General features: G+C 40.7%; 1 protein-coding gene across 1 annotated transcript; it reads right to left on the reverse strand.

Moving 5' to 3' along the window:
* Positions 1-341: 341 nt before the first annotated feature.
* On the reverse strand, positions 342-3,339 carry LOC118824129 (gap junction delta-2 protein). Its single transcript, XM_036594088.1, has 2 exons — positions 2,780-3,339; positions 342-2,377 (listed from the first exon to the last, which is right to left on the reverse strand). The coding sequence occupies exons 1-2, from the start codon at positions 2,848-2,850 to the stop codon at positions 1,531-1,533; spliced, it is 918 nt and encodes a 305-aa protein (XP_036449981.1). The 5' UTR covers positions 2,851-3,339; the 3' UTR covers positions 342-1,530.
* Positions 3,340-16,222: the final 12,883 nt, after the last annotated feature.

The raw sequence follows: 16,222 nt of genomic DNA on the forward strand, positions 1-16,222 counted from the left end.
AGCATATGAGGTGCTTTCTCACATCCACACAAAAGCCCTGCGTCTTTGCTTTATTTGCTTAAATATTTTTTTGACAGTGTGCATCCATTTCACTCTTAATCTGAAGAAAATAGCTTGTGTTCTCATTAGCTTGGGTTGCACACAGTGGAAAAAACAGTACTGTAGCACCAGAGCAGGTTCTCACTGTCCATGATTTGATTTTGTCTGTTACAAAAGATATTTGTGCCATCGTTATTGAGCTCCTTGAATCTGGTGAATAAAGAGTACTGAGCAGTGTACAAAAAATCAGACCAGCACTTTGTCTTTATTCCGGTCATATGCAAAGTTAAAAGAGAGAAAAGGAAAAAAATGCAGTTATATCCTTTTGCATCTTTTGCATCGAAATCACAACGAATACAGTTAAAGCAAACCTGGGTGGATTTTTTTTCAGCACAATCCAAGCAAGGAATCCTCTTTCATGACACATAGAATTCTTATCATCATCATCATTATTATTATTATAGATTTTTCTTATATCTATATGTATACATATATATATTTTTATGTACAAGTATGGCACTTAAATGACACGAAAGCAAAAGAGAGAAAAACAACACTTCACGAATGAAAGCTGTGGGCGCTTTGGTGTGTGTTTTTTTAAATTAAGGAAATGTCGCAGACGTGTGCAGCAGATCCAGCCTGGAATCAGCTCACAAGTTCACTACAGCCATGAAATGGAGACTTACATTAAGGTCAATGGTGCAACACAGGCAACCAAAAAAAAGTCTATCATACAGGGTGGGCTCAGGTATTAATAAACATCAGGTCATACAGGACAGAGCTTTGTACAGTCTTCACTGAATGACTCGTAAATCTTTTATTTCATTATAATGAGCTTATTTACAGTTTCCTTTCTCTCACTTAGACTGAAAAATCAGCATTTAAAATAAAGTGTCCTTTATTACCTGATGCTGCTTAATACCTGAATCCATCCATCTTTTTTTTAATTTCTTAAACCTAGTTTAATCCACAGCCTACTCCATATATTCTTCTAGGCTGGATGAATCTGCACTAAAGCTTCTCCCTTCAATCGCTGTGCGTAACATATCGCTAAATAAGATGGTGTCCAAAAAGAAAATCGGTGGAAAAACTTTAAAAACACCGATAACAGGCGCGTTTTGGCTCCCGGTGTTGACTTTTATTACTGTTTCTCTTTTTTTTTTAGTGCAAAACGTATTTACTCTGTTCAAGTACAACTGAGCAGCCCACTGTAGAGTAAATACGCGACCCCGGTGAGCGGGCTGCGCTTCAGTGAGGTGGCCGAGAGAGTTGCACCAGTGCAAGAAAAAGACATCGCTTGCCAACCCGTGTCAGCCATCCTGAAAAAAAGCCTAAACAAACCCAAATCTCACCCGCTCGTCGGTGGCGAATGGGCTCCGTCTGTGCCGATGTTGGATCTTTGGGACCCCTCTTGGGGAACTCACTTTTTCACTACGCTCTCTCTGTCTCTCTCTCTTCCTCTTCTTTCCCTCTCCCTCTCTCTCTTCTCACCTACACATAGGCAGAGTCACTGGACTGAGTGCGGCCGAAATTAGGCACGCTCATGCGGGGCAAGTCCTTGTTCCTGATCTCGTAGATGGACTTCCTCCGGGCCTGCACCCCCCTCACGGCCGTTTTGATCTTCCTCCATCCCAGGTGGTTGAGTTCGGCCAGGTTGAGCACCACGCAGAAGCCGCTGACGGCGAACATGAACACGAGGAAGACCGTCTTCTCCGTAGGTCTGGACACGTAGCACTCGACCTCCTTGATGCACGGGTAGCGGTCGCACTCGTACACGGCGGGCACGTTGAACCCGTACAAGAAATACTGGCCCACCAGGAAGCCGATCTCCAGGGCGTTTCTGAAAACCACCTGGATGATGTAAAACCTCGAGATGCCCTCCTGCCGCCTCATTTTGGACTTGGCAGTCCTCATGGTCGCGTTGGGGATCTCTTTGACTTCCAGGCAGTCGGGCTCGGCTTCTTTGGTGGAGTTCTCCGTGTTCTGCAGTACTCCGTTCACGATGGTGTTCTTGATCTTCTTGCTGTCGTCGTGCTTCATCGAGTCTTGGTCCTTGTTGTCCACCGTGAGGAAGACGGTGGAGTAGCGTCTCTCCCGCTGTTTAGCGGACTGGTGGACCGAGTAGGTGATGAAGCACAGGCTCGGGGTGCAGACCATTATGATCTGGAACACCCAGTATCTGATGTGCGAGATGGGGAAAGCCTTGTCGTAGCACGCCTGGTTACAGCCCGGTTGTAAGGCGTTACAGATGAACATGGTTTGCTCATCATCATAAACTGTCTCTCCAACTATGGCTACGATTAGGATCCGGAAGATCACCACCACAGTTAGTAGGATCCTGGAAGCAAAGGAGAAAAGGAGTGTATCAGGGTTTGGCCAGTGTCCTGCATTCAATCTGAGGCGTTTGGTAAAGAAAAGCGCTTTGAAACAGTGTTATGGACGGGAGCTGTCCAGTGCTGAAAGTGGAGCGCCTGGCGCTCACGGACGCTTTCTTTTGCTTATAAACCCGTGTAACTCAAATAACGCAGGACAGCACATGATGGATCCCATTAATGATATATTCACGTGTGCTTTAGTACAGATTTTGTTTGCTTTTCTTTATTTTTTATTGTTATTTACTGCCAGTCTTGTCGCACGCCTGTAAACGAGGCTCAACCGCTGTGCTACACCACTTCCACATAAATCTAACATTAAATGAAATATTTACGTTCACACACAAATAAATTCGACTTCGTCTTACCTTCCTATCATAGTGGAGTGCTGCTGGACAGCAGCCTCCAGGAGCCTCTCTAGTATGGTCCATTCCCCCATTTCTGTTCATCCGGAGACGAGAGCGCGCACACAGCCCTCTGCACGAATTCCACGGGAAAAAACAAAAAAAACCGGTAGTATCTCCCTCGTCTACTCTCCAGAGGGCCCGATTTTATCTGCCAAACGCATTGATCACCAAGCCTTCTCCCCCTCCTGCGCTGCCACAGCGCACAATGCCAGAGGATCTCTCGCCGATTTCACTTCTGCTCGTCTTGGAGTCCGAAGTGCTGATTAATATGAGCCCTCCTATTTTCGATCTTCAGATCAGGTTGATAGGTCGCGCGGTGTCTGGCTGCTGGGAGGGTTGGATTTAATGTCTTTGCCAGAGCTAATCCCCCTTTAAGTAGTCTCCTCCTGCGTCACGCGCAGACAGGTTCGTGGAGGGCTGCCAAAATATCTTAAAAATAGATTTCTTATTTGCAATATTGCGTAGACATCATGGTAACGTTTGACGGAGGGGAGAAAATGAGCTCCATCGCTGAGCTCCGTGCGCGCGCGAGAGAGAGAGAAAGGCTGGAATAACTCAGCAGCAGAGTTTTGCTCACTGGTGCTGAAACTAAATAAACTCAAGGGTGTGGGCTACGTCGAGGGGCTGGGCGCTGCGTTCTTATTGGTTTAAGAGACAGGATGTGCTCTTTTCCCCCCTCCAGAAGTCACATACTTGTTGCAAGCGCGGCCGCGCGTGTCATAAAGAAAGTCCTTGGCTCCAGGAATCCCCTTCCTCGCGGACTCGAGTGGACTTTTGACTTTTCTCCGGGAGCGTGGATGGTAACGCGCTGGATGCTGCGAGCCACTCGGCGCCGGATGCATGTGAGGATGCTGATCGCTTTACCGTGTTCAAAAATAGAAACGTGATCTCTGCACCACACACACACACACACACAAACACACGTACACACACTCTCCCGCCCTTTGTTTCGACCATGCGTGTATATCCACGTCCACCGCTGCTGCTAGATCATGGCCAAATGAATTGGCATTGGACTATTTCAAGGTACAGATAAGTATATCAGCTAATGTGATTTGAGATCGGTTTGAAGGTATTAGTGTAATCCCCCGAGTAGGCCTGCTGTACTGACGGAGTGGACATACATCTGAAGACCTTTTGTCCACACTGTAGTATGGGAGGTCCGAGGGTTATCCCTGAGTCATGCTATGGTCTCCTGTAGATCCTTAATCTGTGATTTCTGTTTTAGGTTCAGCTTCGTGGGCATGCGCCAGATCAACTTAGAGGCAAATCATACATTTCTGCGTGAACCCATTATCATTTCAAGGACAGTATTAAGGGTGGGGATTAAGGCAACTGCTCACGTGACATTGTTTTTCCCCTCTATGAATGACTGAGGGTGCATTTGTCATAAGATGGCTTATGCCAGCACATTAGACTTAGCATTGAACTGTCATCACTTCAGCGACTTTGGCTATATTATATCAATGGATGACTAGAGTTGAAATATTTATAAGTTGCATGTATTTACTCTTATATAACTGCATGAGGACACTACTTCAAATCTCTTCATTTTAACACATCACTCCTGATTTTACAGAGTGAGATTCAGAGGTGAAACACATTGCAAATCCAGGACCCTGTTTGTTTTTGGGTTTGTACATATAACTCTGATGTCCAGGACCAACTAGTTTGCAAATGATGATTAATTAGTATAGGAGGTGAAAATTAGCGATGGTGTTTAGAAGCATTTTCAGTGAATGATGGAGGGACTGGTCTTTTCATATTCCTGCTTGCTGATTCACATCTTCTGCTAGGTAAAGGGGGAGTCACCAATCCAAACAGATCCAAAAGCTCACACAAATGTTTAGAATAGAATAGAACATGGCGGAATACAGTAACCCAGAATAAAACAGAATTGAGTAGCCTAGAAGAGAATAGAAGAGAGTAGCCTAGAACAAAAAATAATAGGGTGTAGTAGAATAGAGTGAAACAGAACACAATAGTGTTGAATAGAGTAGCCCAGAATACAATAGAATAGAAAAAGCAGAATAGAGTGTCCCATAATAGAATACAATAGGGTAGACTACAATGGAATAGAACACAATGGTGTGGAATAGAGCAGCCCAGAACACGGTAGCCTAGAATAGAATAGAATAGAATAGAATAGAATAGAATAGAATAGAATAGAGCAGGTCAAAATAGAAAAGAATAGAACAGAATAGAGCACAAGAGAACACAACAGAGAAGAACAGAGTAGCTCAGAATACAGCAGAATAGAATGTAGTACAATAGAGCAGAATAGCCCAGAGTAGAATAGAATAGAATAGAATTGAAATGAGTACAATTGAAAACAATTGAGAAGAATAGAGTAGCCATGAATAGAATAGAACAGAATAGAATAGAGCAAAGTAGCCAAAAAAAGAATAGAACAGAAAAGAGTATCCCGTAATAGAATAAAATAAGGTAGTTTACAATAGAGGAGAACACAGTGGTATAGAATAGAGCAGCCCAGAACAGAGTAGCTCATGATAGAGCAGAGTAGAATAAAATATAATAGAACAGAATTAAACACAATAAAATAGACCAGAATAGAATAGAAATGTTTAGAATAGGGTAGATTAGAATAAGTAGCCCAGAATAGAACAGAAGAGAACAGAATAGAGTACAATAGAGCAGAGTAGCCCGGAATAGAATAGAATAGGGTAGACTAGAAAAGAGTACAATCGAACACAATAGAGAAGCATACAGTAGCCCAGAATAGAGCAGAATAAAACAACATAGAGTAGTTTACAATAATTTTCATTGTGCTGGAAGTTGAAACTGTACTTTCCTTCTGCATATGGTCAGGAATTCCAGGATACATGGTAGTTCCACAGACAGGACACATTACAGTGTCCTTACAGATATTAAAGTTACATTTCACAATGGTGTTGTAAGTTGTTTCATAAGTTCTAGCAGATTCTATACCTGGCTAGAGGAAGTGACTCATATTAATTATCATCATTTTTATCGCTAAAATTCCAAGGAACCATGGGGTAGCTTCAGGCTTGCAGAGCTCCTCTCTTTCATACTTACATGACTTACAGATTTTCATTTATAATATCAGTTACCGAATAACTTGTGGTTATGAAATAATAAGACTTAATAACAATATCTAAATAATACATTTGGAGTTTAAAGGGTTAAACTATGGAGAACAGTAGCTGTTGATGATGGTCCTTGGAGCTGAATCCAAGTAGGCAAAACTATATGCGCACTTTTTTGTATACTTACCAATTAAAGACAGTTTCTGGACAGTGGAATCTTTCATTCTCGATGATGACCACCTGGTCATTAGGCAGCCTGTAACTCTTCTCTAAGAAGAAGGAAGAGGCAGCAGCACTGGCCATCTTATTCTCAAAGTCATGGAGCACAGCTTTGATCTCACATTCAGCTAGGAACATGATATTAGATTAGATTTAGGTGCATAATATGAATATGCATAATATCATGAACTACATTCTCATAAACTTTTTTTTTTGTTTTATTAGCTGTGTAGCTAGTTATCTGTATAGCTGGTTACTCAATCAGTAAAGTAGATATAATCGAGTTATGAGAACATATCATATGCTGTCTGTTCCCTGTGTCTTCCTAATTGATGAAAATAAGAGCAGGAGAATACTCTCTCACTGTATTAGCAGTATGTTTAAGTTTCTAAAGGTGAATTTGCTATGCCCCATGGAAGCCTATGCCTCATAAGCTTAGCAGCATGCATTTACCAGAAACAAACAATTTTTTTCCCCAGAAAAATGTTGGACTATTCTTATTGTGAATGACAATGATGGCAAAAAAACAAAGGAGAGGGAAATCAAGAGCCTAGCCTAGTTCCAACCTAACATGTGGTCTGACCTGAAGCATGAAGGGAGAGAGCCGTCTGGAAAGTCACACACCTGGCTGCAATGATACAGGTCTGGCATCCTCTCTCTTTTGGCCTGGAGGCTCAGGGGGCCCTCACTGAGCAGAGTGGGACATTCCTAAGGAGCCAGACAAAGCTCATTGTAGAGAGTAAGGTGCTGCATCTTCTTCATGTCAGCCCAGTTGGTGGTGATGATGCCACACTCAGTTGGGTTCTTACCCTTCTTGCTCTGAGCCTCATTGTCAGAGTAGGAGTCTTACTGACAATGACACCCTAAAATAGACACATTGGACAGATAAAAGTCCCTTCTGACATTTATGATGGAAATGTGTGAATGCGTGATCCATGAACAGTTCTTTTATAAATAAACCATGAAGGGGAAAAACCTGCCTAGTGACGATGGATGAGCATGAGCCAGCTTTGACCAGGCCAGGGTCATTAGCCCTTAGTAAGGTCCTCTCATTGTGACACATGTCGGATGGAGATCTTTTTTGGCCAGGAAATAAAAAATAATTCCATTAATATGTAGAAATGTGATCTGCTAAAGATTGAAGTTTAAAAGAAGACTGATTGAAGTTAACTTTACATAGTGTTAGTAATAATTACATTTTGTATGTTAAACATGTTTTTTGTTATTTCTTTTTTCTGTTTTCCGGTTTCCTAAGTTGAATCAGTAAAGAAGTTTGTAGTTTGTTTTCAGAAATGTGAGTAAAGACTGCACAAACTACGACTCGGCTCAGCGATACGTGCACAGTTGCAGTCTGAATCTTAAGCGTATTAGTGCTCCTGTCACCACAACTAATGAACTCAAGGAACTCTCTAGATAAGCACTAGCAGAAAGGCTTGGTAGAGGGCCATGGTTGTGCCCTTCTGACCTCTCCTTATTTGGTTGCTAAAAACCCCTTTAATGGCAGACAGTGGCTCTTCTGCTTGTGTGCAGAATCTTACAAAGTGGCTCAGTGCTGAAATCATGCTATCCATTCATGCCATTAGCTTACCTCACATTCATAATATCAAAATCTTGTGTTGAAATCTTGCATTAGTGAAAGCTGTTCAGCTATTCTCCAAACACTGAAGTTACTTTAAAGGAAGTTCAAGCTGTTACAATTGCGAATATCATTAAGACTTGCTGTTATTGTGAATAAGCATTTTGTTGGTGTCATTTTCTTCTTTTTTTTTTTTTAAATTACACAATTTGAAAATGCCAGCACCCATTTACACTGTGTATACATGGACCAATGGATCAATAGAAATGGCCCAAGTTTACTTGGAATAAAATCTTCTTACATTACAATTATAGTTAAGAATGTTTTTATCCATCTTCTACAAAGTTGGCATTTTGGAAACATGGCTTTTGACAGGAATGTTTGAGTACTTCTGTTTGAAGCAGTATAGTTAGGAATTAAATGTTCTTATAGTTACCTTTAGTTCTTTTCTTTGCGTATTATCAGACTCAGTACAGATGAAGACAAACCGTCTCTGCAGAAAAAGCTTAGGGTCACTGAAAGTACAGCTGTAGATAAAACAATAATCTTGGCTGACAAATATTTGCTATCTTGACATTTGTTTGTTTGCCACATCAAAGCAACTACAAGTGTCAAATCCTCTTGACTCAGTGCTAGCTAATGGACGTTTTTGTGCTTAACCCTTTAAATCAAGGGTTCCCAATTTCATTCCTGGCAACCCCATGCTCATAGCTGGACCTGCCATACGAGTGACCTGGGAGACTGCCCAGGGGCACTCAAAGACCAGGGGCACCACACTTATTGTACATTTTTGTTCACTTCTTTCAAATCTATTCACACAACAAACAGTCAGTCTGATTATCCAGCCATAGACATCCAGTCGTTGTTATATATGCCTTAAGTTTTGTGTCCACTGAAGTGTACATGCTCTACACATGTCTGTATTTTCCCTACTTTACACACCACAAGAGGCTTGTTAATTAGTTAATGAGTTGAATCAGGTGTGCTAAATAAAACACAAAAATGTGGGGTGGCCAGAACTGGGATTGGGAACTCCTAATTTAAATGTCCATGAGCTGTCAGCCAGTCCAGACTTCTATTTTTCACTCTTATAACTTTAAAATAACTTACTCAGTTTGCATTATTTTCCATTCAGTTACTGAAAAATAAAGGTTCAAATTAAAAGTGTAGTTTGGCTTGTCCATATCTAACACATTCAAGTGTCAGTTACTCTACTGACTGCCATGATGTGTTATACATAGATTTTACTCATAGTGCTTTTGAACATGCATGCATGTGCCCAGCCTTTCAGCAGATAATCAAAAGATAATCAATAATGTACAAATATTATGGATACATTTTGTCCTTTTTGCCAAAGGGCCCATGGCAAGCACTATGCCCTTTCTAGGTCAATGCGTACAGAGGACAGGCATCACTATCTGCTGATCTTAGCAATCCAAATATGAATATAATAAATAATTGCGCAGTTTGTTGTGTTACTGTGTAGTTATCATAGAGCATATGGGTTTCTTTGAAGATTCAGGCAGTGGTAAGCACACTAGACAGACTCTACAAAAGGGTTCATATGTACTTATCTAATGTAATTTATGTCAACAGAACATAAAATGAATACAATAGAAAAACAGAACTGCCGTGCAGAGAAGCCACAGCATGACACTCCAGTTTGAGGGACATTCATGGTGTGTCATAAAGGAAGTAATAACAAAATTGTAATAATATTCATAAGCTGAGTTTGATAAATGTTAAAGATATGACAGATTCTCAGGGCTCTGTAATAAGAGGTATGAGCATTGATATAATTTATGAGAATTTATTTACTTTATACTGACTTACATAAAAAAAAAGATTTTTTATACATTTATTGCAGTTTTTCTTATGTTTATTATTATTATTATTTTTTTAATTAGTTTCTTTCTTTGTAAAACACAACTGCATTTAAATGTATAAAAGGTTCTTTATTAATCTATATTAATAGTTTATTGCTATCATTATCACTGACAATGGGTAGGAAAATTTATTTATACATTATTTATACATGCATATACACATATGCACTCAGGAAACAGATCGCGTTTGAACTGAGTATATTGACTCAGGTATGTACTAACCACCCTCAAACCCCCCTTTGCTACTGAGATGGAATGTGTCCTGAGATTTCCTGAGCCAGCAGTATATGAGGGTCTTCTCCCAGGCTGGAGTGCGAGGGCCAAATTAGAAAAGCAGTATGGGGTTAATTGGATGCTGCACATTCCATATCCTCTCAGTCAGTCCCCCTCATATTAGCCCAGCAAGGCAGACGGACCTTTTTCCACCCTTCATCTCATACTCAAATGAAATATTTACGGTCTGGGCCCAATCTCGGCCCCTGCCACACATGCCTCCTCCACATCATGCTGTGCCCTCTCCACACCGCCTGCCCTCCGCCAGGACGGCTCTGATGCCAAGGAATCGGGGGTAAAAAGAAAGAAATTAAATTTGGGTGATTTTGGCCAGTACAGTCTTCCCCTCAGAGCATTTGTTAGAGAGCTGTTCCTGGACCCAGGCAATCTAACTAGGCCTCATAAGACAGTCCCATAAATATTGCACTTGAAGTTTTGGGAAACAGCCACGTATTTTCCTGAAGGATTAGAGCTTAGTGTTTCAGTTGAAGGAATTATTGTCACTCGGCACATCAGTCAATAGCGAGACGGAGAAAATGAGGTTAAACAGCTCTTTGAAATGATCATGAAATATTCATGAATCAAATTTGAATGGTTTAATCCACAAACGTCAAGCTATCCTCAGCTTCATTGCACACTTTTTCAAGGATATCCTGGATGAGTCTAAACGGGGATTTGGAAGCTAGAAAGCCAAAAATGTTCTCAAAATGGATGACATAGCAATGTGTCTATCATACTAAGACATGAACGTTACTTTTTTTGGGTTCAGTTAAAAAATAGCTGAGCAGTCTTAACCAGCAGTAGGAGAGCCACAGAACACTTCAAACATTAAAAAAATGAATCCTTCATTTTTCTTGTGTTTTATTCATTAAGAATAACTAATTGTATTCATCTGAAGTCCAGGCATAACACTTGGGTAGTTTTATGTGATCAAAAAACAGTTACTGTGCCTTTAAGACTAACGTATTTAAATGACATCTGTTCTGATTGGCTATCCTGTATTGTGCCTTTTTTAAAAAGCAGGCTGGGCTGAAACACCTGGAGCTCAACTGCTGTAGGCTGAATCGGCAGATATATGCAAATATTTTGGTTTTTGTGACATCGCAAAAAACAAAGAATTCAAGACAGGCTGTTTTGCACCTTACTTTCCATGTATGGACTGTATTGACTGGCCAGCAAAGTTTACCAACTGCATCAAGCTCTGATTTCAAATGAATAGAGGAACGTTTAGTTTTCTGTTCTATGGGCCCTTTAAAATTAATTCCAAAGTGAACCAATTTATTAATTTTTGTGCTCAGTTGCAAAAGCGTGCCGAGGAAACTTCTGTTCCGCTGTATAATGAAATGGGGATGAAGTCAAATAGAGTGTCCTCTTTCAGGTCAAGGGCTGTAGGAGTAAGACTGTTGAGATATTAAAGGAATGGTCCACCAAAAATCCAATTAGTCACCCAATGGTAGATAGACTTCTGTTATATTTACTCCATAGCTCCAATGCTAACTGAGGACACACATTTCAGACACCACACGTCTTTGCAAACTGACTATGTTCGAGGTAAGGGCAGGGAATTCTGCATATTAGAATTTTTGGTGAATCATTCCTTTAAATCTCCTCTGGGACTTTAATGCCCTCCCTCTGGGCAGATTTCTGCCTTCAGCCTCTAGAGGGCAGGAGTGAGTAAAGCTTCAGAGTAGGACAAAACTTCAGTACAGGGCACTGAATGAGTAACACTGCATTAAATTGAGAATACTTAAACATTCATGCAGCGTCTCTTGTCAACATCCATAGAGATTCTGTTTATTCCATTTGCACCAACAGAACAGCCATCATCAAAAACTTCAAGGACGGCCTAGGTTTCCAACTTTCTTCATCTTGTTCAGCTCTCCAGCATCTCCTTTGAACTGGAATTCTCTCAGATATCCTCTAACATCTGAAATGGAAGATGACACTTTCTGAGAACACAGTTTTTCTATGAACTTTTCAAAGGACAAAATATAACTTCAACACCTCACCACGAAGACTCAAGTTGAGGGTTCATTTTGTATTAAATCAAGAAAACAGTGCAGTAAATTTGAAATCTTTTGGAGTAATAAAGAAAATGTAGCACTAATCTAAAGGTTCACCTGGTTTCTGGACTTTAAGTCCCATTCTGGACTCTAAAGAACTAAAGAAAGTCATGTTAAACCCAAGCTTTCCTCAAAAATATTGCTTCATATTACACAATGTTGAACAGTCATATTTGATGATCTCTCTAGACTCCAGACAGATGACAAGATATTTCAAAACTATAAGCTTGAATCTGTTTAAATGCCTCTGTTTACAGTACATTAAAGACAGCACAATCATAAGAATCTATACTGACAACTTTGTTTTTTATTGATTCAGTGCCACTTTTGGGCTTCATTGTGGCTTGATAACGTCATTGTGACATTAAAACCATCTGACGTTCTTTGATCAGGTGGGTGGTTGTTCAGATGAAAATAACAAGCAACAGTTTATACATCAAATATAAGTCACATACACAGCAGTGATGTACAAAAAGTAAACTGATAATAACAAGACAAGCAATTAACAAACAATTAATGCTGTTAAATTTCCTCAGTTCTCTTTACAAACTAACATAGACTTTGGGCAATTCTAATAGTTTCAAACAGTAAAAATGCTCTTTACAGGCACGTCTCTCAGGTGAATGGGATGGATAGGCTCTCAGCATAGGGGCTTGCCATGCCTCATGTTCTGGGCACAGGTCCGTCCCAGGTTAGCCCCCTCCAGCAGGAGATCTGATAGTCGGTCCAATCCGAGACAGGTAGTGAGTGGGGCGACGAGACCGTACAGCCCACCCAGGAAGATACTGAGAGGCCAGCCAATCACCAGCAACACAATCAGCCAGATGATGGCCCAGAAACAGGATCCACAGTTTGCCATTCTAGATAACAGAGAGCAGAACCTGTGTTATATTGATACAATATTCATTATTTCAGGAGTGTTTACCATTAGTAGCACACATGCTCTTACATACACTATACAGCCAAAAGTATGTGGACACCTTTCTTAATTTTTGAACTCTGGTGTTTCTGCCACACTCATTGTTAACAGGCGGACAAAATTAAGCACATAGTCTTGTAGTCTCGATTGACAAATATTGGCAGTAGAATGGGTCGTACTGAAGAGCTCAGTGACTTGGCACACATGGCACTGTCATAGGATGGCACCTTTGCCACAAGTCAGTTTGTGAATTTTCTGTTCTGCTAGAACTGCCCCTGTCAACTGTAAGTGCTATTATTGTGAAAGGGAAGTGTCTAGGAGCAACAACAGCTCAACCACAAAGCAGCAGACCAAACAAACTCACAGAGTGAGAACTAAAGGGTTCCAAACCGCCTCTGGAAGCAACATCAGCAAAAGAACTGTGTGTTAGGAGCTTCACTAAATGGGTTTCCATGATGGAGCAGCTACACATAAGCCTAAGATCAAAATGCACATTGCCAAGTGTCGGCTGTAATGGTGTAAAGCGTGCCACAACTTGCCTCTGGAGCAGTGGAAATGTGTTCTCTAGAGTGATGAATTGTGCTCCACTCTTTGGCAGTCTGATGGATGAATCTGGGTTTGCTGGATGCCAGGAGAACACTACCTATCAGAATGCATGGTGCCAACAGTAATGTTTGGTGGAGGAGGGATGATGGTCTGGGGCTGTAGCTCAGAGTTTGGGTCCCTTGGTTCCAGTGAAGGTTAATGTTAATGCTACAGCATACAAAAACATTTTAGACAAGTGTACACTTCCAACTTTGCGGCAACAGTTCGGGGAAGGCTCTTTCTTGTTCCAGCATGACGGTGCCCCGCTGCGCAAAGTAAAGTCTATTAAGACACGGTTTGATAAGTTGGTGTGGAGGAACTGCAGTGGCGTGTACAGAGCCCTGACCTTGGAACACTGATTGTGATCCAGGTCTGCTCGTCCAACAACATACTTGACCTCACAAATGCTCTTTTGACTGAATGGGCACAAATTCCCACAGATACACTTCAAAATGTTGTGGAAGGCCTTCCCATTAGAGAGGGGGCTGTTATAGCCTCAAAGGTGGGGTCAATTAGTCCCCTTGGTTTTTGAATGGGATTTCCAAGCAGCTCATATGGGTGAGATGTATAGGTGTCCACATACTTCTGGCCATATAGTGTATCAGAGAGTTGGTGTAAAAAGTCTGAAAATATTTTGTTCAGGATTGTAATTACTTCTTGCCAAGCAGACTATCTGCTTATTTTTTTCTATTTGGAGACAACATTGCTTTCTGTGATATTTGTTCCAGTTCATATCAGGGTAGCCACAGTATTGTTTTGTTCTTCTTGGAATGCTGACCATGCCAGTGTCTGACTAGTGTATTGTTGGGGATGCTAGGTCCTAGAGATAGTAGTTTTTCTTCCACAGATCCCTCATAATGATTTTATATTCATAAGATTTTTATATTGTTTGAAGTAGCATGTCAGTTTCTGTTCTGCTACTTGTTCAAACTGCATTTTTCGCCAAGTGCTACTCATATGGATAAAACAGAAGAACGGCACAAGTCGACTTTGGAAAGTCCATTGTGCTCTGTGTCTGGCAACCTGCTGAAGCAGAATCCTGCTTCTATTCTGCAGCCTCCTAATCTGGTTTAAATGTAACAGAAAGTATGTCTGGTCTTGAGTGTTCCATCACAATCAGAGAATTATATAGCTGCTGGTTGGGCAATGTCTGTGACTATTTTATTTTCAGCCTCAATTTGATACACTGTCAATCTTTCTAAGGTCCACTGGAGTGTTTGAGGCATGTTGTGCACAAGCAGAAAATACAGATTCTCTGTGGAAATGGGAAAGAGAGCTATTTACTGTCGTGTGCTTGCTCTGAATGGAATACATTATGAGGGTCCCATGGCTGGCCTGAGTTAATTATGTAATAACCAACTGCTGCTGCCCAGGCCCTACGTGAAGGATTTCAGGAAATTTTATGTAGCATGTTTTATCCAGAATCAAACTTAATTCCTCCACAAATCAGGGTTTATTACATACAGTCGCATATAAAAGTTTTAACACATTTTGGCGATTTTCTGAGCGAAAGTAAGTTAACACATCCTCTACAGGGAGTGAACAACCTACATTTGTCTGCAAATTTGTGGGCAAAATTTCTATTTATTTGAGTTTAACAACAACCAACCAACCAACCAACCAATAAATAAAATGTATCATAACTTCTGCACTTTAATGGCAACAGATTTTTTGCACTGATGCATCAGAGTTTAAGATCAAAATGTGGGGATACTTCAGAGTTCAAAATAAAAGCTATGATGATTCATCACTCCCCAGCCAGTATTTGAAAGGACTGCAGAGAGGATGGCACTGACAGTGTAGTGTTGTAGAGATGCTGCTGTACTGACCTCAGTTCCCAAAAGTTTAAAAGTTAAGCAGTGATGTCAACTTTTGAACATCTGTCAGAGGCACAACAGAAGTTGAGAGTCTAGGTGCTTGAATGAAAAAGTAAACTGCATGTGATTAACAGCTCACATATTGTTACAAAACTTATTTTCCGTCCTTTCTCATTTCCTGGTTCTGCCTCTTTAAGTCATTTGCAGCAGCTGTAGTGAGAGCATGCATGCTGTCAAACTCGTGACATGCAGTGGTATGTTTAAAAAAAAACAAAAAAAAAAAAGGAACAGCTACTTAACTACGGAAGTCCAGGCCACTGATAAAAACTAATATGTTCTTTTAGTTTTTTCTTTTGATAAAGCCATGTATTGTGAAACTCCAGAGATGAAGCACTCAATAAAGATAAACCAGTCTAAAACTGTATCTATATAAACTACTCTTCACTATAAACCAGTAAAAGCTTGTTTGAAGCTCATTTAAGTTTAAAGGACACCTGGATATAGTTTAACTCAAGGTAAATGTGGAACACAGTTAACAGAATGAAACAAAGAGCCAAAATCCAAGAAGGAAAGAAAAAAAAAGCACAAACCTAGTAAGAGATCCTTCCCAAGTCAAATAAAAAGCTTCAAAAACCCTCAAAAGGATTTTAAGATTTCCTGTTTTCAGAGAGTAAATAATCCCGGTATCTTCAAGCTTCCAGGCTGCGTCTCTCAGTCTGCGTGGAGATGGTTATCTGTCTTTGCCCAAGGGAACAGAAAAACAAATTCCTCCTGGTTACTGCTGATTTCCTGGAAGTACTGCATATGCAGTCAGGGAGGAGAGACGGTTAAGGGCCATCTGTACTGCATTATGGGGAAGGAGGACTTCCAGGGTAAATTGCACAATGCACACATTCACATGTGACTATTCACACCAAAAATGTGACAATGTGGTGAAGCCAATAGTTCAAGAGATATGGCTTATCAAGTAAGGTCTATAAAGTGACAAGGTGTCATAT

Source organism: Colossoma macropomum, unplaced genomic scaffold (assembly GCF_904425465.1).
Source record: "Colossoma macropomum unplaced genomic scaffold, Colossoma_macropomum, whole genome shotgun sequence".
Classification (NCBI taxonomy): domain Eukaryota; kingdom Metazoa; phylum Chordata; class Actinopteri; order Characiformes; family Serrasalmidae; genus Colossoma; species Colossoma macropomum.

Excerpts from the sequence above, each read along its gene's own strand:
- LOC118824129 (XM_036594088.1), bottom strand. The coding sequence starts at position 2,850 with ATGGGGGAATGGACCATACTAGAGAGGCTCCTGGAGGCTGCTGTCCAG. Across the intron at positions 2,378-2,779 it reads CACTCCACTATGATAGGAAG|GATCCTACTAACTGTGGTGG; the intron begins GTAAGACGAAGT and ends CTTTGCTTCCAG.